This window comes from Panulirus ornatus, chromosome 6, assembly GCF_036320965.1.
Source record: "Panulirus ornatus isolate Po-2019 chromosome 6, ASM3632096v1, whole genome shotgun sequence".
NCBI classification, from domain to species: Eukaryota; Metazoa; Arthropoda; class Malacostraca; order Decapoda; family Palinuridae; genus Panulirus; species Panulirus ornatus.
The window spans coordinates 14,827,490-14,853,769 of NC_092229.1; the positions used below are offsets into that span (position 1 = coordinate 14,827,490).

The 26,280-nt window shown below is 38.6% G+C and overlaps 1 protein-coding gene across 7 annotated transcripts in view; it reads right to left on the reverse strand.

The window, feature by feature from the left end:
• Positions 1 to 333: 333 nt before the first annotated feature.
• LOC139749075 (mitochondrial amidoxime-reducing component 1-like) overlaps positions 334 to 26,280 on the reverse strand; it is a 52,132-nt gene continuing 26,185 nt past the window's right edge. For all 7 annotated transcript variants that reach the window (XM_071662578.1, XM_071662575.1, XM_071662576.1 and 4 more), the window contains exons 5-8: positions 21,757 to 21,928; positions 12,456 to 12,661; positions 10,075 to 10,149; positions 334 to 958 (exon numbers count right to left, since the gene is read on the reverse strand). In XM_071662578.1, the coding sequence (XP_071518679.1) occupies positions 832 to 958; positions 10,075 to 10,149; positions 12,456 to 12,661; positions 21,757 to 21,928 (580 nt within the window). In that variant the 3' untranslated portion in view covers positions 334 to 831. The remainder of the gene's footprint in view (positions 959 to 10,074; positions 10,150 to 12,455; positions 12,662 to 21,756; positions 21,929 to 26,280) is intronic.

Here is a 26,280-nt window from a genome sequence, read left to right on the forward strand (position 1 = left end):
CTAAAATTCTCACGCTCAGAAAGCATACATCCCAAGCATTTACAAATGACATAGTCTTGTCCACTTTCTGGATACCACTCATCTCTACAACAACACAAACACAGATTCAACTTTTGAAAGGACCTGTCATGCCTAGGGTGTAACCTCCATTCTGAAGACAATGAATACTTCCTCCTTTATCTGTCCTGCATTTGCCACACATGAACACATCTTCACACTTACTGATCTGTGGTCCCATTCGGAGAATATATCCAGTTTCCTGTACAACGCAGGAGCTCCGCATTAGGGATTTCTGGGGCAGGGAAGTAAAACCAGATTGCTTTGTAAGAAGAATCAAATTCACTTTTTAATCACATGTACCCACCCATAAAGCCACTGATAACATTCAAATGCCATTCTTTACAAAATCTTTCTTCCAACATTCATGAGAAAAATCTGAATCTATAGTAACAGCAATAATAAAATCACTTTCGCAAAAATATATTTGTATGCACAGCTAGATGAAAACAATAATGCCCTCCCTAACTATCCCTTTCAACAATAATAGATAACTAAAAATATGTTATAAAGTAGAAAATAGAATGAACAGGACAATATCAGAAACTGAAAACAAGGCACGGGAAATAACAGTGTAATCATAACGGACTAATAATTGGATATATTATGAGAATGTTGCCAAGTATTGGTGACCTAAATTTAGATTTTTGCTTCTCTTAATACATCTTCCATGTTAATGATTTTCTTGGCAAAGGACTATCCTCTACCTAATTATTTTTACAATTGTTTGATAGCTTTCAATGAATGACAAGTTCAGGTGGTTCACTGGAATCTTCAAATCTTCTTGGAGGTTGCAATTCTTGTAACAAAAACCTCGTCACCTTCTCTGACAACTCCAGGCAAATCAAGTCCAAGATTGATACCAAAGTATGGGTCATTCCCCCCTTTAGGACAGCGATACCTGTTGATAAAGAAAGAATACCTGGAATAAGTGAAAAGTCCCCAACACGTTAATCTGAAATAAGATGGATAAAAATATGATGCAAGCATTATGATATACCTAAATCTAAATGCAGGAGATTTTCATCACCCTGTTTTAACTGATTCCTAGACTTCCAGTAACAGTGATGTTCTTAAGATGTGGGAAGGTCAGATTATCAAACTTATAATATGTAGTAACAATAATATTTCAACATATATTCTGAATAATCTTATGAAATGAGGCAAGTGCAAATGAAGTAAGCTAACAAATAAGTGCAATCTATCTAGCTGTTACTCTAATGTAAAGTGGATACATGGAATAAAGAAAGGCAACTTTTTTTGGTAATTTATTTTGTATAAAAGGATAAGAAGGGCCAATTCTCTTGGGCAGATTTGCTAACTTACAGCAATAACATATGATGCAATCAATTTTTTTGTGTGGTCTGATACAATCAAGTTGTCAGAAAGCTTTTGTGTTTAACTCTGTGCCCTAGAAGTTATGGTAAATATTCAGTTTAGGGGTGGCAGTGAAATCACTTGTGCAATTAGAATACACACATTTTAAGGGACCCCACACATTGTAGCAGTGATTTATAAGAGTTACACCTCTGTGGTATAGGGGAGAGCTTTGCTGACCATGATGCATTCATGAGACACCTGGGGTCAAGTACATTGGCTTAAAACCTGGTTGCAGCAATCAGTCCATTTATATTTATTCATTTATGCTTAACTGCTGTTTCCAGCATCAGCGAGATAGCACAGGGAAACAGATGAAGAATGGCCCAACCACTCATATACACATATATAAACATAAACACCCACACACGCACATATACATACATATGTATTTCAACGTATACATACATACATATTCATACTTGCTGCCTTCATCCATTCCTGTTGCCACCCTGCCACACGTGGAAATAGTACACACATGCACACACACACACACACACACACACATCCAATCCAGCAAGGCAGCACCAAAAAGAAAAAAAAAGAAAGAAAAAAAAAGGCACATTCAATCACACTCAGTCTCCAGCTGTCATGTATAATGCACCATAACCACAGCTCCCTTTCCCCATACAGGCCCCATAGACCTTTCCATGGTTTACCCCAGATGCTTCATGTACCCTGGTTCAATCCATTGACAGCAAGTCGACCCCAGTTTACCACATCGTTCCAATTCACTCTATTCCTTGCATGCCTTTCCCCTCCTGTATGTTCAGGCCCAGATCGCTCAAAATCTTTTTCACTCCATCCTTCCATCTCCAATTTGGTCTCCTGCTTCTCCTTTTTCCCTCCATCTCTGACACATATATCCTGTGTCAATCTTTCCTCACTCATTCTCTCCATGTGTCCTAACCATTCTAACATACCGTCTTCTGCTCTCTCAATCACACTCTTTTTTATTACCACAAACCTCTCTTACTTAATCAAACCACCTCATACCACATACTGTCCTTAAACATTTCATTTTCAACAAATCCACCCTCCTCCACACAACCCTATCTATAATAGCACCACGCCTTGTAACCATATGACTGTTGGAATCACTATTCCTTCAAACATACCCATTTTTGCTCTCTGAGATATTGTTCTCCCCTTCCACACATTCTTCAAAGCTCCCAGAACCTTTGCCCCCCTCCCCCACCCTGGGAATCACTACTGCTTCCATGGTTCCATCTGCTGCTAAGTACACTCCCAGGTATCTAAAACACTTCACTTCCTCCAGTTTTTCTCCATTCAAACACCTCCCAATTAACTTGTCCCTCTACTCTACTGAACCTAATAACCTTACTCTTATTCACATTTACTCTTAACTTGCTCCTTTCAAACACTTTCCCTAACTCAGTCACCAACCTCTGCAGTTTCTCACCCAAATCAGCCATCAGTGATGTATCATCAGCGAACAACAACTGACTCACTTCCCAAGCCCTCTCATCCACAACAGACTGTGTACTGGCCCCTCTCTCCTAAATCTTGCATTCACCTCGCTAACCACCCCATCCATAAACAAATTACATAACCATGGAGATATAACGCATCCCTACCGTAAATTGACATTCACTGGGAACCAATCACTTTCCTCTCTTCCTAGTTGTACAGATGCCTTACATTCTTGGTAAAAACTTTTCACTACTTCTAGCAACTTACCTCCCACATATATACTCTTAAAACCTTCCACAAAGCATCTCTATCTATCCTATCATATGCCTTCTCCAGATCCATAAATGACACATAAAAATCCATCTGTTTTTCTAAGTATTTCTCACATACATTCTTCAAGGCAAACACCTGATCCACGCATCCTCTACCACTTCTTATACCATACTGCTCTTCCCCAATCTGATGCTCTGTACATGCCTTTACCCTCTTAATCAATACCCTCCCATATAATTTCCAAGGAATACTCAACAAACTTATGCTTCTATGATTTTGGGATAGGAGAAAAAGAATACTTTCTATGTATTCCCTGTGTGTCATAAAAGGCAACTAAAAGGGGAGGAAGCAGGTTTTTTTTCTTTTTACTTTTCCAAAAGAGGAACAGAGAATGGAGCCAAGTAAGGATTTTTCCTTCTTAGGCTCAGTCCTCCATTCTTAACGCTACCTCACTAACACGGGATACAACTAATATGTATGAAAAAAAATATATATACTTATTTCATTTATAATACTTATCATTGTTTTCTGCATCAGTGAGGTAGTGCCAGGAAAGAGATGAAGAAAGACCCATCCATTCTTATACAACCACATGTACATACACGACCATACACACACATATACACATACATATCAAAATATACACATATACATACATATACAGCCATAAACATATACATACATATACACATTCATACTCGCTTGCCTTAATCCATTCCTGGCACCACCCAGTCCCAGAGGAAACAGCATCACCACCCCCTGCGTCAGCAAGGTAGCGCCAAGAAAAGACAAAAAAAAAAAAAAAAAAAAGGCTACATTCGTTCACACTCAGTCTCTAGCTGTCATGTGTAATGCACTGAAACCTCAACTCACTATCCACATCCAGACCCCACTGACAGCACCTCAAATCCGGTATATATCTTATATATATTATTCTTGATTGCAGTTTCATGTCAACAAGGTAGTGCCAGGAAGCAGATAAAGAATGGACCATCCACTTACATACACACATATATACATAAACACCCATACATGCATATATACATACATATCAACATATAAACATATATATACACATACACAGACATATACATTTATTATTTTTTTTTATTATACTTAATCACTATCTCCCACGTAAGCAAGGTAGCGCAAGGAAACAGATGAAAGAATGGCCCAACCCACCCACATACACATGTATATACATAAACGCCCACACTGCACATATACATACCTATACATTTCAATGTGTACATACATATACATACACAGATATACATATATACATAGGTGCATATTCATACTTGCTTGCCTTCATCCATTCCTGTCACAGCCCCATCCCACGAGAAATAGAATCACTACCCCTGCTTCAGTGAGGTAGGGTCAGGACAACAGACAGAAAGGCTACATTCATTCACACACAGTATCTAGGTGTCATGTGTAATGCACTGAAACCACAGCTCCCTATCCACATCCAGGCCCCACAGACCTTTCTGTGGTTTATCCCAGACATTCCACATGCCCTGGTTCAGCCTTAAACAATTCACTGATAATCCTAGTTCCATCTACAAATAAGGATCATGTTCATAATGAAGTAGCTGCAGAAAAGTTTAGGTGTGACTCTCTCTCTCTCTCTCTCTCTCTCTCTCTCTCTCTCTCTCTCTCTCTCTCTCTCTCTCTCTCTCAACAAAAAAGTAATGCAGATCAACATGAAAGTCATGAAAAAATACCAATTTCATCCTTGTAAATTCTTCTCATCTTTCCATTGCTCTTGACAGGAAAAGCTGGAATGAAATCATCACCGAAAACAATTGGACATTGCTTGGAAAAGCATCAGTAATACATTCAAAGTATCAGAAGGTACATTTGCAACCATGTACAGCATAGTCATTTTTCAGAACAAAGTCAAAAAGGTGCAACAATGAAAAACATAACTGCCTATTATCTAACAAAATATCACAATCACAAAACAGAATAATCAATATGATAGAATAATGTGTAAATTTTTGTAACAAAACTAAAACAAATATATCAAAGAAAACATAATGTATTGTTTTATTTATTTTGCGTTGTCACTGTCTCCCGCGTTTGTGAGGTAGCGCAAGGAAACAGACGAAAGAAATGGCCCAACCCACCCCCATACAAATGTATATACATACACGTCCACACACGCAAATATAAATAACCATACATCTCAATGTACACATATATATATACACACACAAACACATACATATATACACATGCACACTATTCACACTGCCTTTATTCATTCCCATCGCCACCTCGCCACACATGGAATAACATCCCCTCCCCCCCTCATGTGTGCGAGGTAGCGCTAGGAAAAGACAACAAAGGCCCCATTCGTTCACACTCAGTCTCTAGCTGTAATGTAATAATGCCCGAAACCACAGCTCCCTTTCCACATCCAGGCCCCACACAACTTTCCATGGTTTACTCCAGACGCTTCACATGCCCTGATTCAATCCATTGACAGCACGTCTACCCCGGTATACCACATCAATCCAATTCACTCTATTCCTTGCCCGCCTTTCACCCTCCTGCATGTTCAGGCCCCAATCACTCAAAATCTTTTTCACTCCATCTTTCCACCTCCAATTTGGTCTCCCACTTATCCTCGTCCCCTCCACCTCCGACACATATATCCTCTTGGTCAATCTTTCCTCACTCATTCTCTCCATGTGCCCAAACCATTTCAAAACACCCTCTTCTGCTCTCTCAACCATGCTCTTTTTATTTCCACTCATCTCTCTTACATTACTTACTCGATCAAACCACCTCACACAACATATTGTCCTCAAACATCTCATTTCCAGCACATCCACCCTCCGGCACACAACTCTATCCATAGCCCACACCTCGCAACCATACAACATTGTTGGAACCACTATTCCTTCAAACATACCCATTTTTGCTTTCCGAGATAATGTTCTCGACTTCCACACATTCTTCAAGGCTCCCAGGATTTTCACCCCCTCCCCCACCCTATGATTCACTTCCGCTTCCATGGTTCCATCCGCTGCCAGATCCACTCCCAGATATCTAAAACACTTTACTTCCTCCAGTTTTTCTCCATTCAAACTTACCTCCCAATTGACTTGACCCTCAACCTTACTGTACCTAATAACCTTGCTCTTATTCACGTTTACTCTTAATGGATTGTATATTGCTGAAAATAGCAAATCAAACCTTAAGGAATGTTTGAAGCAAGAGAATCTACTGGTTCATCAAACATGGGAAATGGTAACTTGGTTAAAGACAATAAAGTCATGGCAAAGATCTTACATTAATTTTTTTCATCTGTCTTTACCACTGAAGACACAGTTCAAGTCTTAGAACCAGTTTTACTGCCATGAGAGTACAACATTCTGCAATGTACTGACAGAACCATTCAAATCATACACTGTATTGGCTTTAAATGAAAAAGGTAAAATGTTAGGCTCTACTAAATGTTATCCAAGGGTAATGAAAGAAGCTAAAAATGAGCAAGTTAAGCCCTCTTAAATACATCTATTGTTACAAGTAAAGTTCCAGAGGTCTGTGAGTTTCCCAATTACATAATAAACAAAAAAGATAATAGTAACGAGTTCCAGTCCCAAAATGATCTCGCATTATGCTCACTGTCTGTAGTTTGCAAATGTATGGAAATCATCATTTTAAACAAGAATGTACATCACTGAGAGGATCGCCATTTAATCAATGATTATCAGCATAGTAGGTAGTAGTTAGAAGACAGCCACTAACCAGGGAGGTATATTACTGGTATTATCCACCTGGATATCAGGAGGGTTAGCGATGGCTGTGTTGTAAGCCAGCACTTGGGTGGATTCAAGCTGCACTCCTCTCACCTAAGTAGCTCTCTTTTCTTTCTTATCCACATGTGTACTGCTGGCATTGTCCACAAATATACAATCTCTCCTTTCCACACACAGCACTTGACGACACGACAACTCTCACTCCTCATTCTTATACTCTAGATCTTCCTGCAACAAGTGCTGTGTGCTGGCCCTGCTTTTTTGTGAAACAGTTGGAGCAATAGATAAAAGTAGCAGGTAAGAACATAGACAGAAGCATTAGGTAGAAACATAAGGTAACAATAGTAGGTTGGAACATTAGGTAGAAACATTTGAAGAGTAGTAGTTTGTACAAGCATTAGGAAGGGCCCCAGAAAACACTGCTTAGAGTTGCCTTCTGCCAGTGGCCTATTAAGGGTGAAGCGCTAAAGGATAAGATGTGATACTGGAGTTCACCAGTTATGGAGGGTTTTGCCATGGCCACCCTCTTGAGGGATAGTTTCCAAAGGGAATGAGAATCAGAGATATAGATAGATGGATAGGTTCTCAGCATGTTTACCATTGATACTGTTCATGTCTGATGAATTAGTTCAATTACTTTTATGACAACATCTGTATTGTTGACTGGTTGGTAAGGTTATTTAATGTATGTATGACTCATGGTGAGGTGCCTGAGGATTGTCGGAATGCGTGCATAGTGCCATTGTACAAAGGCAAAGGGGATAAGAGTGAGTGCTCAAATTACAGAGGTATGAGTTTGTTGAGTATTCCTGGTAAATTATATGGGAGGGTATTGATTGAGAGAGTGAAGGCATGTACAGAGCATCAGATTGGGGAAGAGCAGTGTGGTTTCAGAAGTGGTAGAGGATGTGTGGATCAGGTGTTTGCTTTGAAGAATGTATGTGAGAAATACTTAGAAAAGCAAATGGATTTGTATGTAGCATTTATGGATCTGGAGAAGGCATATGATAGAGTTGATAGAGATGCTCTGTGGAAGGTATTAAGAATATATGGTGTGGGAGGCAAGTTGTTAGAAGCAGTGAAAAGTTTTTATCGAGGATGTAAGGCATGTGTACGTGTAGGAAGAGAGGAAAGTGATTGGTTCTCAGTGAATGTAGGTTTGCGGCAGGGGTGTGTGATGTCTCCATGGTTGTTTAATTTGTTTATGGATGGGGTTGTTAGGGAGGTGAATGCAAGAGTTTTGGAAAGAGGGGCAAGTATGAAGTCTGTTGGGGATGAGAGAGCTTGGGAAGTGAGTCAGTTGTTGTTCGCTGATGATACAGCGCTGGTGGCTGATTCATGTGAGAAACTGCAGAAGCTGGTGACTGAGTTTGGTAAAGTGTGTGAAGGAAGAAAGTTAGGAGTAAATGTGAATAAGAGCAAGGTTATTAGGTACAGTAGGGTTGAGGGTCAAGTCAATTGGGAGGCAAGTTTGAATGGAGAAAAACTGGAGGAAGTGAAGTGTTTTAGATATCTGGGAGTGGATCTGGCAGCGGATGGAACCATGGAAGCGGAAGTGGATCATAGGGTGGGGGAGGGGGCGAAAATTCTGGGAGCCTTGAAGAATGTGTGGAAGTCGAGAACATTATCTCGGAAAGCAAAAATGGGTATGTTTGAAGGAATAGTGGTTCCAACAATGTTGTATGGTTGCGAGGCGTGGGCTATGGATAGAGTTGTGCGCAGGAGGATGGATGTGCTGGAAATGAGATGTTTGAGGACAATGTGTGGTGTGAGGTGGTTTGATCGAGTAAGTAACGTAAGGGTAAGAGAGATGTGTGGAAATAAAAAGAGCGTGGTTGAGAGAGCAGAAGAGGGTGTTTTGAAATGGTTTGGGCACATGGAGAGAATGAGTGAGGAAAGATTGACCAAGAGGATATATGTGTCGGAGGTGGAGGGAACGAGGAGAAGAGGGAGACCAAATTGGAGGTGGAAAGATGGAGTGAAAAAGATTTTGTGTGATCGGGGCCTGAACATGCAGGAGGGTGAAAGGAGGGCAAGGAATAGAGTGAATTGGAGCGATGTGGTATACCGGGGTTGATGTGCTGTCAGTGGATTGAATCAAGGCATGTGAAGCGTCTGGGGTAAACCATGGAAAGCTGTGTAGGTATGTATATTTGCGTGTGTGGACGTATGTATATACATGTGTATGGGGGTGGGTTGGGCCATTTCTTTCGTCTGTTTCCTTGCGCTACCTCGCAAACGTGGGAGACAGCGACAAAGCAAAAAAAAAAAAAAAAAAAAAAAAAAAAAATCTGTAATGAAAGTTGTTAATGACATCTATAATTTGAAAAATCCTGCTTCAAAGTTACTAGCAAAATGTAAGTCACAGGGTATAAATGGGATAGTGCTTTAGTGGTTTGAAATTTGACTGACTGGCTGTAAAGAAAGAAGTGATAAATTGTCAAGCCACATGATGGGGTAGATGTAAAAAACGAGATGCCACAGGAAACATTCTTAGGACCAGTTCTCTTTCTCATATACATCAGTGAAACTGATAATGGGCTTAAACATATCACATTTCACAGATGATACTACACTGGGATATAAAGCTGCAACAGAAATTGAATGGATATAGATGCAAACTGTTAATCAAACTAATGCAGTGGGCTTACAGGTGGCATATAAATACTAATATCAGCAAATGCAAAGCCTAATGACATTTAAGTAGTGCATAAAAGCAGTAAAAAGGGGAAAACTTCTATAAATCACTGGTCAGGCATTCAAATCTACAAAACCGAGTCTCGCTCTTCACAAAATACCTTTAAAATTGTTCAGTTATGGTCAGCATACTTAAAAAACAAAAAAGGACATAGCTGGAGAAATCAGTGAACAACCATGCCAGCAATATGGCTTTAACTTATTTAACTTGGGAAAGGGAAAGTTATGAAGTTATCTGATATAATAATTCAAAATAATACTCTACTGTCTTTCTATACACCTAAGATCGTTCCTTTAAAACATAAATATCTATTCATGCAACATCTACTTCTTATAATGGAACAAGTCTCACATTTACAACTGTACATGAAAACCTCTCTATATCAAAAAAGGCAGTACAAAGAACAATCTCCCTGAAACATGAAAAATATCAACAATGTATACAAAACAATGCTAAACTAACTTTCTGAGAGTGCGTAGAGGTTCCATGTTGGGATCTTTCTTGCCTGTCTTGTGGCAGACTGTGGTAAATATGCATCTGGGAAAATATAATATGCTTCTTTAAGAGATATTACGCATACACTTCATCATGCAATGAATGATGTGGAGCAGAAAAACTAATTACAATATAACAAATGTATACAAGACTATCAGACCATCATCATTAACTCTGCTGCCATCTAAATGGGGTGGATTCAGTGCAATACAGGCATGCACCTTTTTGGGGAATAGCTTTTGCAGAACTGGGGTTCTCTAGCATATGGTCACTCATAGATGGATTTTGGTGGAATTTGTGAAGTGCTAGACTTCTAATTGTTATTCAACACATTTTAGCTTAAAAAAACACATTTAAAAACTTAAAACTACTTACATAGAATTAAATACTTGGGCTTCCTTTGAGAGATATTTAAAAACTTCATATATAAAAATTATGTATTCTGGCTTCTTTTGAAAAAATTCATCAGCATATTTGCATTAACATTATTGTCTAAAATTTCTTCAACACTTTTATTCCCTCTATTGTTATCATAGAATGCATATCTAACTCAAAGACTTCTATATTTTTGGCATTCCATTACATGAGACACACCAGAAGGAATGGGATGGGTAATGTAGTCCTGACATTACGAGCCTATTATGTCAATGGTATGAAGCAGAGGAAAGTGAAAATAGTGGCATCTAAGTATGAAAGGCTGAATAAGCTCATGGGAAGAGATATCAATTGTTACGTAGAGTACGGAGAGAGTAAAATTAAAAAAAGGGAGAAAAAGCTGGAGGAAACACTGAAAGGAGGAGTTGTATGGTCAGTATTGGAAAAAGGTTGTAAAGGAAAGGCAAAGGAGACCATAGCCATATAAGTGGCACTAACAGTTTGGATAGATATCTTAAGGAATGGATTTGTAAATTCCAAAACTGTCCAGAAGGCCTGCAAGACAGAGAAGGAAATTCATACCTTCAAGTAAGCATATACTCCTCAATGTTGAGAAACAAACAGGTACAGGTACAGTAAAGACAAAAAAAATTCTGCAAGTAATTAGGCAAGTGTATAACAAATTCTAAGGTGGTTATAAGAATAGTTATGCTAGGAGCATGAATGCAACAGCAGGGTATGGGGAGTACCAGAACTAAGTGGAAAATGAAGAGTTTCTAGTACACTTCTGTCATGAGAGTCAAGTTCCCAGTAAAATATTGAGAGATCTGGGGCAAGAGGGAGTGCAAAGGAATGAAGTGGAAAAACTGGCAATTTTTTAACACATCCTCAACAGTACTTAATCCCAAAGGAAGGATTTATCTATATCTTTAGGCCATTCTTATGTCTAATACACAGCTTGGCTTCAATTATGACTTGTTTATAACTAGAGCCTAAAAAAGAAAGAGAAAAAAAAGAGGGTACCCACCTATGAGTAGCTAGTATGAGGTTTAGCCATAAAACACAAGTCATTGGCAATGCAAGCACTTACAGACAAGACATCTGCACTCACTTGGCTACAAAATATCATCTCTAACATCTGAAAACCTACTAATATTATACCTATCCTACAGCTTTTGACACTGCCCAATTTCCCCCTCCTCCTACTGCCCTGTATCACTTCTGTCTTCAGTATACAAACTCAAAGAAAAATATTAATATTGGTAATATAATGGGTAAATACATCATAAACCAAATATCACAAATCGAAAAGAATAAATTTACTTTGGAGGGCTTGACAAAACCCTTCACTCCACACCCGTCCCAATCTACCACCACCCACCTCAATCCCTTATGACCAGCATTCTCAGCATGAATCATTAAGTATTGTCCAATTTCCTAGTGAAATGGCAACATTTGCTGAATTAGGAAGTCTAATTTACACCATAACAGTGTGGTATATTGATGGCAAACTGTTTTGGGAATAGTTCATATACAAAAATGAAACTGGGGGTATTCTTAGTCTGGAACCAAAATGCTGTTATAACATGAGATTTCTGATATCCATACAATAACATTCCACTACAGTGAAAGACCTCTATGAACATATTTCTTTCATTCTGTTAGGACCCCAATATAATTGTATATATTCATACGAGTGTTACCAGACTACATCTGGCAGTGATTACACCACAAGAGAAAAGTCCCCTCTGATGAGGCTGTATCACTGTTGCTGGACAAAGAGGAGTACAGCCTTGTCAGAGATCTTCTCACTCTAAAGGAATCAATCTATTCCCTTCTCCAGCATAAAGTGCAGCCTAGAAGCTGAAAGTACCCTATTAAAGGGGCCCTGAGGCTGTATAATAACATACAAGTAATCAATGAGAATACTGAAGGGTACATTATTATATGTGAACTAACAAAGAGGTACCTACCTAGTACATGGCTTAGCATTTCTGAAAACAGCATCACCAATCATAATGTACTCCCATTCATCTTCATCATATGGCCCCCTAGTGCCATCAATCAATATGTTGGGTCGAAAATCTTCAGGTGCTATTTTACGAAACACTCTGGTTTGAAGATCTGCGATGCTTTCCAATGTCATGAGCATATGTCCAGTGAGATCAGCATATAAAGACTGCAAAATTGATGCATTTTCTCAAAGGCATGTTAAGATTCTGCAAATAATAAACTGTTTGCAATATGGCACGTGGTAAGTAAAATTGATATTTAGATAATGTATCATGAAAGAGTCTTTGGAGAAACAAAATACCCATTATTCTACATAACAGTGACCTAGGTGGTAACCATCTAGGATACATGACATTACCCACACTGAACATTTAACTCCTACACTAAGTAATGTTTCCCACATTATTTATTTGACTATGAAAGTAAGCAGAGACTATACAAATTACTGTACACAGACTACATTTCATACTTAGGATAAAGGATGTTACCCAGCCTGCATATCTGACTCAATTTAGTAAATGGTATACTAGTAACTCTGATCAACTGTAAGGCTTAAACCTGGCTCCTCAACAGGTGGAGTTAAGAGTGGTATGCTCAAGCTAAGACATGTGCTTCATATCCCTTTACTTACTTACTGAACAAGCTTTTACCTAAACGCAATTAAACAAAATACTACTCTACCAAAATAATGTCAACAGAACATCCATTCTTGAGCATATGCTGTATAAATCAAAATGCTATTTCTCACCAAAATCATCTTTATATCATTCTATACAGTTTATCTTTTTGAGTGGTACATCAGTTCAAAGATCTACTGCTACAAAAGAAGTCTCCATATCCTACTAAAAACAGAGAATGCACACCTAAGTTATACCTTGGTTTTACCCTTTTTCCACAAAAGGTACATGTGCAGTCTCTCATATTTTTCCATACACTATGAATGCTGCAAAAATTCTTTAAAAAAATGCCGCATATGATGCTGGATGTTAATGCTGTCCACTATCATTCACCATGTGTTGCCATTCAACACATACAACCCCACTGCCTTCCTTCTGCTCAACAACACACGTTTTGTAGTGTTAGGTTTAGTGGTGATGTGAGAAGATGGAGTGAGTACTTTGAAGGTTTGTTGCATGTGTTTGATGATGGAATGGCAGATATAGGGCGTTTTGGTTGAGGTGGTGTGCAAAATGAGAGGGTTAGGGAGAATGATTTGGTAAACAAAGAAGAGGTAGTTAAAGCTTTGCGGAAGATGAAAGCCTGCAAGGCAGCGGGTTTGGATGGTATTGCAGTGGAATTCATTAAAAAGGGGGTGCCTGTATTGTTGACTGGTTGGTAAGGTTTTTAATGTATGTATGACTCATGGTGAGGTGCCTGAGGACTGGCGGAATGCTTGCATAGTGCCATTTTACAAAGGCAAAGGGGATGAGAGTGAGTGCTCAAATTACATAGGTATAAGTTTGTGGAGTATTCCTGGGAAATTATATGGGAGGGTATTGATTGAGAGGGTGGAGGCATGTACAGAGCATCAGATTGGGGAAGAGCAGTGTGGTTTCAGAAGTGGTAGAGGATTTGTGAATCAGGTGTTTGCTTTGAAGAATGTATGTGAGAAATATTTAGAAAAGCAAATGGATTTGTATGCAGCATTTATGGATCTTGAGAAGGCATATAATAGTGTTGATAGAGATGCTCTGTGGAAGGTATTAAGAATATATGGTGTGGGAGGCAAGTTGTTAGAAGCAGTGAAAAGTTTTTATCGAGGATGTAAGGCATGTGTACGTGTAGGAAGAGAGGAAAGCGAGTGGTTCTCAGTAAATGTTGGTTTGCAGCAGGGGTGCGTGATGTCTCCATGGTTGTTTAATTTGTTTATGGATGGGATTGTTAGGGGGGTGAATGCAAGAGTTTTGGAAAGAGGGGCAAGTATGCAGTCTGTTGTGGATGAGAGAGCTTTGAAAGTGAATCAGTTGTTGTTCGCTGATGATACAGCCCTGGTGGCTGATTCGGGTGACAAACTGCAGAAGCTGGTGACTGAGTTTGGTAAAGTGTGTGAAAGAAGAAAGCTGAGAGTAAATGTGAATAAGAGCAAGGTTATTAGGTACAGTAGGGTTGAGGGTCAAGTCAACTGGGAGGTAAGTCTGAAAGGAGAAAAACTGGAAGTGAAGTGTTTTAGGTATCTGGGAATGGATTTGGTAGTGGATGGAACCATGGAAGTGGAAGTGAATCATAGGCTAGGGGTGGGGGTGAAGTTCTGGGAGTGTTGAAAAATGTGTGGAAGTTGAGAACGTTATCTTGGAAAGCAAAAATGGGTATGTTTGAAGGTATAGTGGTTCCAACAATGATATATGGCTGCGAGGCGTGGGCTGAAGATAGAGTTGTGCGGAGGAGGGTGGATGTGCTGGAAATGAGATGTTTGAGGACAATATGTGGTGTAAGGTGGTTTGATCGAGTAAGTGATGAAAGGGTAAGAGAAGTGTGGTAATAAAAAGAGTGTGGTTGAGAGAGCAGAAGAGGGTGTTTTGAAATGGTTTGGTCACATGGAGAGAATGAGTGAGGAAAGATTGACAAAGAGGACATATGTGTCAACAATAAAGCTATCTAAACGGTATAGACCTTCACTAATATTAAGGTTATAATTCTTTGTGTATTTAACAATAGAAGATTCAATGATATATCTTGTGGTACTGGAGTTAGAGTTAATAACTGAGACGGCATTACTCCAGTCAATACAATGATCACAGTTCTTAATGTGATTAAACAACGCATTTGATTCCTGTCCTGTTCTTATACTATATTTATGTTGCTTACGTCTAACAGAAAGATCTTTACCAGTCTCCCCAACATAACACTTATCACAATTTCTACATGGCACTTCATAGATGCATCAAGGAAAATTTTCTGCTGAAGGCAACATTTACATTAAAGGATTTAAGCAACATGGGAAGTAAAGTAAAATTATTATTAAAATGGAGAACTAAAAGATTCTTGGTGTCAATGGGAGGACTGGGTTCAACTCTATAAAACGATTTCTTTAACTTAAAGGACTTATCAAAGAAAATCTAGGGTACTTTTAACTTAGATCCAATAGAATATATCTTCTCAAACTCATCACCATAAACTCTGGACTGCAAATACATAATGCCCTAAGTAACATAGATTGAAATGATGAAAATTTAACTCTGTCATGTTAAGATAAGAAGAGTAATAATGGATATACGAGAATACATTGGTAAGTTTTCTGTATATGCTAAACTTAAACTTGTTTTCTTGCCAATGGATCATGAAATCTAAAAATGGTAACATACCATTATTGTCATTTTCCACAGTAATTTGATGGAAGATACTAAATTGTTAAGTAAGGGGAGAAATGTTTGAAAATTTTCATTTGTTGGCCAAACACAAAGATCATATCTACATACCTAAATCAACTGCATTAGAAGGTAACATATCCTTTAGTAATTTTGTTTCAAAGAATTCCATATAGAGATTACTTAGTTGGACTACTGCTATAATAGAATAAGAAGTGAACGCTATAGGCTACAAATGAAACTGAATTGTAAGTTGGACCATCTTGCTGAAAACAGTGACTGGACTGAGAACACGAACCCTTCTTTTGTGATAAACCTGTCCAATAAACAACTTGATAAGGATTCCTTGAGTGCTTTAGGCTATGGATTAAGTTTTGTGTGCTCTAACAGGGAAGCCAGCTGTGTTGATGTCACAAAGTCTTTTTGCAATTTAGAGAAATACAGTAAATTATCTAAAGATGAAATTAATATCTGTAAGGGTTTAGTGTATGTCAATTTGTCCAATAAACAACTTGATAAGCATTCCTTGTGTGCTTTAGGCTATGATAAAGTAGTGTGCTCTAACAGGGATGCCAGCTGTGTTGATGTCACAAAGTCTTTTTGCAATTTAGAGGTACAATAAATTATCTAATGATGAAATTAATATCTGTAAGGGTTTAGTGTATGCCAGTTTGTCAAAACCAGTGGATCCTAACTGCCCTAAAAGATTTATATGAGCTATCAAAACTTAAAAAATGACAATGATATACATATCACTAAAGCAGATAAGGTTAACAATGTTGTGATTATGGACAAAAGTAATTATTTATCTAAAATGAATCTTTTAAATGATGATGCAACATATTCCAAACTCAATAAGAATCCCCTAGAAGCAGTTAATTCCCATTTCAATAAAGAACTGAAGTTGCCATTGAAAGGTTATAGTTCTCTTATCAAAAGTTAGTCATCTTTGTCCCCTTCATTGCCATATATGTATGAACTTAATAAAACATATAAACCTAATTTTCCAGCAAGACCTATAGTGAGTTCAGTAGGCTCCATCACATATAAATTGTCAAAGTGGTTAGTTTCTTTATTAAGCCCTTTAGTGGGTAAGATATCAATTCTAATATCACGAACAATGTAGATTTAGTTACCAAGCTTAACATTATCAATGTTAATTTTGATTTCAAACTTGTTAGCTTTGATGTTTCCTCAATGTTCACAAAAGTACCAGTTGATGACCTTTTAAAATATTCTTAAGATGTTTTGGATGATATTCATTTACCTGTTTCAAGGTCTGGTTTTAATGAACTGATAAAATTGTGTATAAAAGACTGTGTATTTCAATTCAATGGAGAACATTATGCTCAAAAATTTGGTATGGCAATGGGTAACCCTCTTTCACCTGTACTAAGTAATCTTTACATGGAATTCTTTGAAACAAAATTACTAAAGGATATCTTACCTTCTAATGCAATCTGGTTTAGGTATGTAGATGATGTTCTTTGTGTTTGGCCAACAAATGAAAATTTTCAAAACATTTTTCCCCTATCTTAACAATTTTGTACCTTCCATCACATTCATTGCAGAAAATGAAAATCATAGTATGTTACCATGATCCATAGGCAAGGAAGCAAGTTCAAGTTTAGCATATCAGAAAACCTACAAACCTACCAATATATGCTCATTTTTTTTTATACTATTCGCCATTTCCCACATTAGCGAGGTAGTGTTAAGAACAGAGGACTGGGCCTTTTAGGGAATATCCTCACCTGACCCCCTTCTCTGTTCTTTCTTTTAGAAAAAAAAAGAAAAAAAAGAGAGGGGAGGATTTCCAGCCCCCCACTCCCTTCCCTTTAAGTCGCCTTCTATATATGTTCATATATCCATTATCAACAAAACAGTTAAATTTTCATAATTTCAATTGATGTTCCTTAGGGCATTACGTATTTGCAGTTCAGAGTTTATTGATAATAGATTTAAGAAGATATATTCTACTGGATCTAAATTAAAATATCCTAGATCTTTCATTGATGAATGCCTTAAGTTAGCAAAGAAATAATTTTATAGAGTTGAACCCAAACCTACCATGAGTGAGAAGTCTCCTTTGGCAAGTTAGTGTAGGTTGAATATCCCTTAGCCAAAATGCCTGGGACCAGAAGTGCTTTGGATTTTGGAATATTTGCATATACATAATGAGATATCCCTGGGGATAGGAGACAAAGAATACTTCCCAAGTATTCCCCGAGCGTTGCAAAAGGCAACTAAATGGGGAGGGAGTGGGGGGCTGGAAATCTTCCCCTCCAGTTTTTACTTTTCCAAAAGGAGCAGAGAAGGGGGCCAAATGAGGATATTCCATCTTAGGCTCAGTCATATGTTCTTAACACTACCTCGCTAACACAGGAAATGGCGAATATGTATGACAAAAAAAAAAAAAAAAAAAAAGAAGATATATCTTGGGGATGGGATCCAAGTCTAAACACAAAATCCATTCATGTTTCATAATATTCACCTCAAACACATAGCCTGAAGGTAATTCATAGAATACTTTTAATAATTTTGTGCATTAAACATAGTATGTGTAACACTGAACCATTAGAAAGCCGAGGTGTCACAACTTCAGCCGCATATGTGGACAAATTATGGTTGTTTGGTATCACCTTCATTCCTGACTGAATTTATATGCAACTGATAACCTATCATTTTCTTAAACTTATTCACACATAAGCACTTAACAGTAAAAACTATGAAATACCATTAATGCAATGAAAAAATAATGTGTTTAGGGCAACTCAGCAGCACAGTAGCATCAACAGAATACCTTCATCAGCTGTTAAACAATAACAGCAACAACAAACAAATGCAGGTTTTCAGTTTCCACCTGCAATGCTCTGTTTTGATTAAAAAGTTACAGTACACTATATTTCATTTTTGGGGGGGCTTTATTAGAGATATGAAAATAAATAAGCATTTAATTTACGATAATTACAGGCAGCTGTAAATGTAACAAAAACAAACAGAGGAGAATTTCAACGCTATATGTTGCTAGTGGTTTCAGAAGTGGTAGAGGATGTGTGGATCAGGTGTTTGCTTTGAAGAATGTATGTGAGAAATACTTAGAAAAGCAAATGGATTTGTATGTAGCATTTATGGATCTGGAGAAGGCATATGATAGAGTTGATAGAGATGCTCTGTGGAAGGTATTAAGAATATATGGTGTGGGAGGCAAGTTGTTAGAAGCAGTGAAAAGTTTTTATCGAGGATGTAAGGCATGTGTACATGTAGGAAGAGAGGAAAGTGATTGGTTCTCAGTGAATGTAGGTTTGCGGCAGGGGTGTGTGATGTCTCCATGGTTGTTTAATTTGTTTATGGATGGGGTTGTTAGGGAGGTAAATGCAAGAGTTTTGGAAAGAGGGGCAAGTATGAAGTCTGTTGTGGATGAGAGAGCTTGGGAAGTGAGTCAGTTGTTGTTCGCTGATGATACAGTGCTGGTGGCTGATTCATGTGAGAAACCGCAGAAGTTAAGAGTAAATGTGAATAAGAGCAAGGTTATTAGGTACAGTAGGGTTGAGAGTCAAGTCAATTGGGAGGTAAGTTTGAATGGAGAAAAACTGGAGGAAGTAAAGTGTTTTAGATATCTGGGAGTGGATCTGGCAGCGGATGGAACCATGGAAGCGGAAGTGAATCATTGGGTGGGGGAGGGGGCGAAAATCCTGGGAGCCTTGAAGAATGTTTGGAAGTCGAGAACATTATCTCGGAAAGCAAAAATGGGTATGTTTGAAGGAATAGTGGTTCCAACAATGTTGTATGGTTGCGAGGCATGGGCTATGGATAGAGTTGTGCACAGGAGGGTGGATGTGCTGGAAATGAGATGTTTGAGGACAATGTGTGATGTGAGGTGGTTTGATCGAATAAGTAATGTAAGGGTAAGAGAGATGTGTGGAAATAAAAAGAGCGTGGTTGAGAGATCAGAAGAGGGTGTTTTGAAATGGTTTGGGCACATGGAGAGAAAGAGTGAGGAAAGATTGACCAAGAGGATATATGTGTCGGAGGTGGAGGGAACGAGGAGAAGTGGGAGACCAAATTGGAGGTGGAAAGATGGAGTGAAAAAGATTTTGAGTGATCGGGGCCTGAACATGCAGGAGGGTGAAAGGCGGGCAAGGAATAGAGTAAATTGGATCGATGTGGTATACCGGGGTTGACGTGCTGTCAGTGGATTGAATCAGGGCATGTGAAGCACCTGGGGTAAACCATGGAAAGTTGTGTGGGGCATGGATGTGGAAGGGGAGCTGTGGTTTCAGGCATTATTGCATGACAGCTAGAGACTGAGTGTGAACGAATGGGGCCTTTGTTGTCTTTTCCTAGTGCTACCTTGCACACTTGAGGGGGGAGGGGGATGGTATTCCATGTGTGGCGAGGTGGCGATGGGAATGAATAAAGGCAGACAGTGTGAATTGTGTGCATGGGTATATGTGTATGTGTCTGTGTGTGTATATATATGTGTACATTGAGATGTATAGGTATGTATATTTGCGTGTGTGGACCTGTATGTATATACATGTGTAGGGGGTGGGTTGGGCCATTTCTTTCGTCTGTTTCCTTGCACTACCTCGCAAACACGGGAGACAGCGACAAAGCAAAATAAATAATTAAATAAATAAATAAATAAATATAAATGTTGCTAGTCATGTTATGCTCAAGCATGGCATTTTTGGTGAAGAAATTCAGATTTCATATGAAAATGATGTTTTGCACTTACAAAAATCTTGATCCTTCAATACAAAAGAAGATAAGTGCAGCAACAAATATTGGAACTACAATGGCCTAGAAACTTGAGGGAAGGGTATATCACTGTTGACACCATTGTGAGAAGGAACATCATAAGTTGAGGGATCAGAAAGTGGGTCCTCTAGGGATGAGGAGGCACTCTGCTGGATGGCTTTTTTAAACCTTTTCTCCAGTCATCTGCTTCATTAACAATGGTTTTTTGTCTTAAAAGTCTCTCTCTCTCATTTTATAAACTGATGTGATTTCTTGTTCTGTTATCAATGCACACCAGTACTTCATTAGTCCATCACACATTTTCACAATGTTGTCTATAAGCACTTTTTCTGCAGTGTTAACAAAGTAATCTTCATCATCTCTATTAACATGATCACCTTGATTCAGAACGATTTCAGCTATTTCACTATTGGTCAGTTAATGAACAACTGGAACCTCATTATCTATAGACCTTTTTGACATTTTCAATAATATCTTTGTACCATAGAGCAGAGGAATAAGCAAAAGACATGAGTAATGCACATAGGTCTGGCGGTGACAGTGGTTTGTAACAAACTGGCGCCAACAGTGTGTCTGAGCCCAGCATGGGAAAGCCAGGTCAGGTGTGAAATTTTCCACTTGTAACATCATGTCACCACTCAAAAAGTCTTGGATTTTGGAGCATTTTGGATTTCAGATCTTCGGATTAGGGATGCTCAACCTGTATCATTGTCACTGGACGAGACGTAGTCTAATCTATAAACTTCTCACTCACTTCCCAGATACTGATATAGCCCTCAAGCTGCTGCAGCTTCATACAAGGGGGTCCTGTGGTTCCATAATGGTAATTTTATAAAAATGAAATCTAGACTTTGCATTACCTATATAAAATACAATGTCAATTCTACAATATATTCAGACCACAATCTGTGGGCCCACATTTCCAAAATTAATAAAATTCCAAAATATGAACACTGTCTGGTCCCAAAGATCTTGGATTTTCAAAACTCAACTTGGTGTCTATTCATTGCCACAATCAATATAAAAGAAATGTTCTTCTTACTTCCAAAATTCCATAGCACAGGAGGTGGGTGCTGGTGGGTGAAAAGGGTAAGGGTATGTATATCACAATATGATGTACTATCCCATTTGAAGTATTGATTAAGTCTAAAGACTAGGATATTAACTGGGTAACAAGTAATGATGGACTTACATGATCATCATTCCTCAATAAAGGGTATTTTCCTCCATTACAACGTTCTGTTGATCTTGTTGATGGCAGGTTTGCATGATACAGCAAAAAGCTTTTATGCCCTAATACCCTCTGAAGCCAGTTGGATGCATCTTCACCACAGTCTAAGCCTTGGACTGTCTCACCCCAAATACTAGAAGGAAAGGTTTTAGATACTACTTGCCACAAATAAAAATGCTTATGTCTAAAATTTACAAGTAGACTGTCTTTACAGAGAGGAAAGACTTCATTTCTACAGTAAACAAAAAGGAAAATTAAGCAAAAATAATGTAGGGGATATCTAATGACTGCTAGAAAAGAAGGTACAGCCAACAAACATGCACAACTGCTAGACTGAGAAAAAGTAGGAGAGAACTAGTAAGATCAACTTTCAAGGGCTCTTAGATCTGAATTGTAAATGTACAAAAGCATTAAGATGCACAATGCCCTTAGCTAAAGACCAGAGAGACTTATCAGAGGATGACAAGGAGAGGTTATCACACTTTCTTTGAATAAAGGAATGCTTTGCCTGACACATAACATCCTTGCAGTGATTACAGTGATAAAAGCAGAATGGGAGTCAGAGGAAGGAGAGTTTTTCTAAGCCCGATACGCCTGAACCCTTGCCTGAATGGCCTCAGAACAGGAATGGCTGAACCATAGATTGGATGAAATGGTTGTCTTGGAGGAAGAGGGGATAAATGCTTCCATTCTCACAAGAATAACCTGCTATGTTTTCCGAGACAGCAGCATCACCACAGATGAGACAGTAATTTACCCCAGGAAAGTCAAAAAAGTTAATTTAGTTATTCCAGTCAGTTCTGCTGAGGTGCCAGTACTTATGCTGAGAAGGGGCTGCTAGAAAGGTAGGTGCCATTAGAATAGATAAATTTAAGAGGGTAGGATCAGAGAAACAATTGGGGGCAATATTGTGTACTTACAGTGGGATGGACTAGGAGGTGAAAAACAAATCCAGAATATTAGGAGGGTGGTCACAGCGGTCAAGAATATGGGTAGGGTGGGAGATAATTTGCTCAGTCATTGAGAATGGAGATCATGAGGGCTTTAATCCCTTCGCAATCCATATGGGAGGAATTCAACCATTCCTTACTGGGAATGTTGAAATCCCCAAGGTAGAGAAACTTAGCTTGCAGGTGAGAAATTATCACAATCTCATGGCAAGAGATTAGATTGTCAAAGGAAAATATAAAATATGTAGAATTAGGAGAGCAATAGGCAAAACAGAGGAAAAGTGAGTTGGTTAGGAGACACACCTTGAGCCAAATAACATCAAAGTTTGGGGATTCAGTTCCCTTAGGCATGCAACATGCATGCTATGTTGAAATAATCACAAAAACCGCCTCTGAATCGGAATTGTAAGTGGAGATTATAGTTGGATATGAAAAAAGGACACCTGAGAACATCATAAGACAACTGTGTCTCAGAGAGATTTACGTAAGATATTAAGAGGGGTAATGGACAGATGGTCTTCAACAGAGGAGTTACTAGAGAGATCAAGAATGTTGGTTCAGTGAACAGAAAAAGAGAAAGTTCTAACAGGGGAAGGGTCGTGGAAGGTGCCAGTGCTACTACTGCTACAGCATTCCCTCTCATTGGCAGTAGTCAGGCAAAAACCCAGAGGTTCTTAGCACCCCATGATGCCAGAGACAGCAACTCTAACTGCTCTCCATCATCTAAAGAATGACAGTATGTCTTCTGCACTGTTGCTTAGACATTAAAATTGGCATAAAAGTATCTGCATGGAACTAAAAACTGTCTTAAGGCAAGCCCCAACCCCTCCCAGTGAACTCTATTTCAAATGAATTTTTTGTCAGCAAGAAACTGCTCTCTCTTTCTTTTTTACCCCAGTGAGAAAGTACTTCATGTCAGACTTATAATAACCATCAGGCAGAAACATCTGTAGCAGCTGCGTAAACTTTTCAAAATGATGAGAAGGAAAGATGAATTACCAGACAATTTCAACATCTCCAAAACCCATTTGACTTCACAAAGCCTGGGATAAAAGCACTTAAAGCTAAACATAAGGAACTCCAACCTTTCCTCATCTGTGGAACCACCCTAGAGATAGAGTAAGACAGACTGAGGATTCTTATTCACAGATACTACTTTAAAAATCCTAAAGGAAAATTCTAATATTTCAGATATGGATAGATTCTGTGTCCTCCAAGCTCTGGAACATATCAAGCTTTGCCAGAAAATTCACCAAGGGAAAAAGGTGGAAGGAGGACCAAAAAGCTTTCGCTTCTCCTTAGAAGCAAAACTAATGATTAAGGGAACCTCCAAAGCATCACTGAAGAATACCAGCACCACATGTAAGGGCATGTTTGTTTCAAACAGGTCCTTCTTATGGAGAGAAGGTTGTGGCAATGAGAAATCTGTGATTAACCAAACCTAAGCTCCCTATAAGTGGATGTCAGACTCTTGAGAATCACCAGGCAAAAATTGGTCTTTGTGAAGGAGCCATGACTACCTCGCAAAATTAATAGAAAATAGAGGTTCAACTCTTTTTGTCAAAAAAATTTCATCCTTAGAACAGATTTTGCTGATGCTCCCTTGTTATGTGAAGCCTCAGAGAAAGTCAGTCCTCTGACCAAGGGGAAATGACCCATGGCTTACTGGCATCTGGCAGAGGCTCCTCACCATGGGGGAGGGCCGTAAAATTTCTCCGAAGGAAAGGAAGGAGACTGGGGAACATAAATACATCCTTGCAACGGTGAAGGCTGGATCCAAGCAAGATTTCAAATAATTCTTAAGCTGTACTGGGTTCTATAGAATGTTTTCAGTTGACAGAAGATTTGAAAGGATCCTCCTTTTCACCAAAAGACAGAACCACATAATAAGACAGGGTCAGCCTCAACACAGTCAGAGCAAGCTCTGGCTACCTAGTCATTTACAGGGTGAACAAAGATCCTGGAGCATCCTCAACTGGCTAGGTACTCAAAGTGTCTACCCTTCTTTTGCCTGTTTTTCAAATTAAGGGCACTCACAAGATACAAATTTTTCTTTAACATGGTAAACCAAGGAAGAAGCAAGTATTAGAAAACATGCCAAAATTTGCCTCTAAAATAGTGAGTACCTCTCAAGGGCAAAGAAGCATTATGAAGTGAAGCTGCCATGGCAAACACATTTCCAATGGGGGTCATCAGCTTTAATACAAACCTACACACACACACTGTTGGCAATCCTACAAATCTGGTCTTGGCTGCAACTGAAGCCTGACCCAGAAAGATGGAAAGATCCTCTGGTAAGGGAGATCACAATTTAAAGGTTATGTTAAAAAGGAAACAACTGACAATACAACAAAAAAGAAAGCTGTTCAGCCTTTTTCCTACACCAAAGCATGAAGCTCCCAGTGGTTTCCTAACTCTTGTCAAGGGTCAATTGGCTTTTTTTCATAGAAAGTCAGCTGAAGAGAAGAAAAAACACCAAGAAAAAAAGTGACACTCAAAAACTGCTGTAGGAAGTGCACAATGTAAGTGCTAACATATGTAAAATATAATAATTCCAAGTGCAAGGCTAATTTACATAAAAAATCCTCAGATGTAGAGAAAACATTAGCTTTCACAACTCTGGGTGGAACTCTTCCCCATGTACTTACAAGACAAGACTGACACATTAGATGGGACCTAAAGTGAAAAAGACGTACTGAATGACAAACCATTTCTTCATTACTACTACTAAAGAAATTTCTGTTTATGTCTGTATCCCCAAAAGATAAATTTGAGATGAGGAGCAAATTTCTCAAATCCTGGAGGCATGATCCTATCAGTGCACAAATATGTGTTGTGTGCTGATGGCTACCAAATCCATCAGCTTCTTGGTAAAATGATAGAGCTAGTCCAATACTACTTTTTAGGCAACAGCCATTAGCAAAAAGCTCAAGTTTATCATTGGTAAACTCGCTGAGCAAAGGGTCTTTCTGGCTTTAAGTATGGTTTATGTTTTTTCTTTAATTTATCCCTACTCTTCCCCCTGCCTCCCCACCACCACCAAAAATGGTACTGAGATAAAAGGATTTCTTGTTTCAGCCAAATCTTCATGATACACTATTAGCTCCAGGTTACCTGTAGCAGGGGCTGCTATACAAGGGAGCAGCTTTAGAGAAGAACCATACCATAAGATGAAGACAAATTTCTATAGACAGAGATCAAAATACTAAGTGTTCAACAGCACTAGGTGGATCTAAACTAATCTTTATTCAATTCCTGTCTCATATTCCTTATGAGACATCGGGAAAAAAGGACAATATCAATTCAAGAAACGAGAAACACTATAAAAAGGTACAGAAACCACAACAGAAGGTACTCTGGAAATAAGCTCCTTCCAATAAATCTTTTACATAAAAATAGACCAGCGCTGTAAAGGATAAACTAAATCTAAGCACGTGGGAGCAACTCATATCCCATAAAGCATCAACATACTGAACTGGTTGAAATATGGGACTTGCCATATATAATAGGCTAATGAATTAACCCATCCATTATG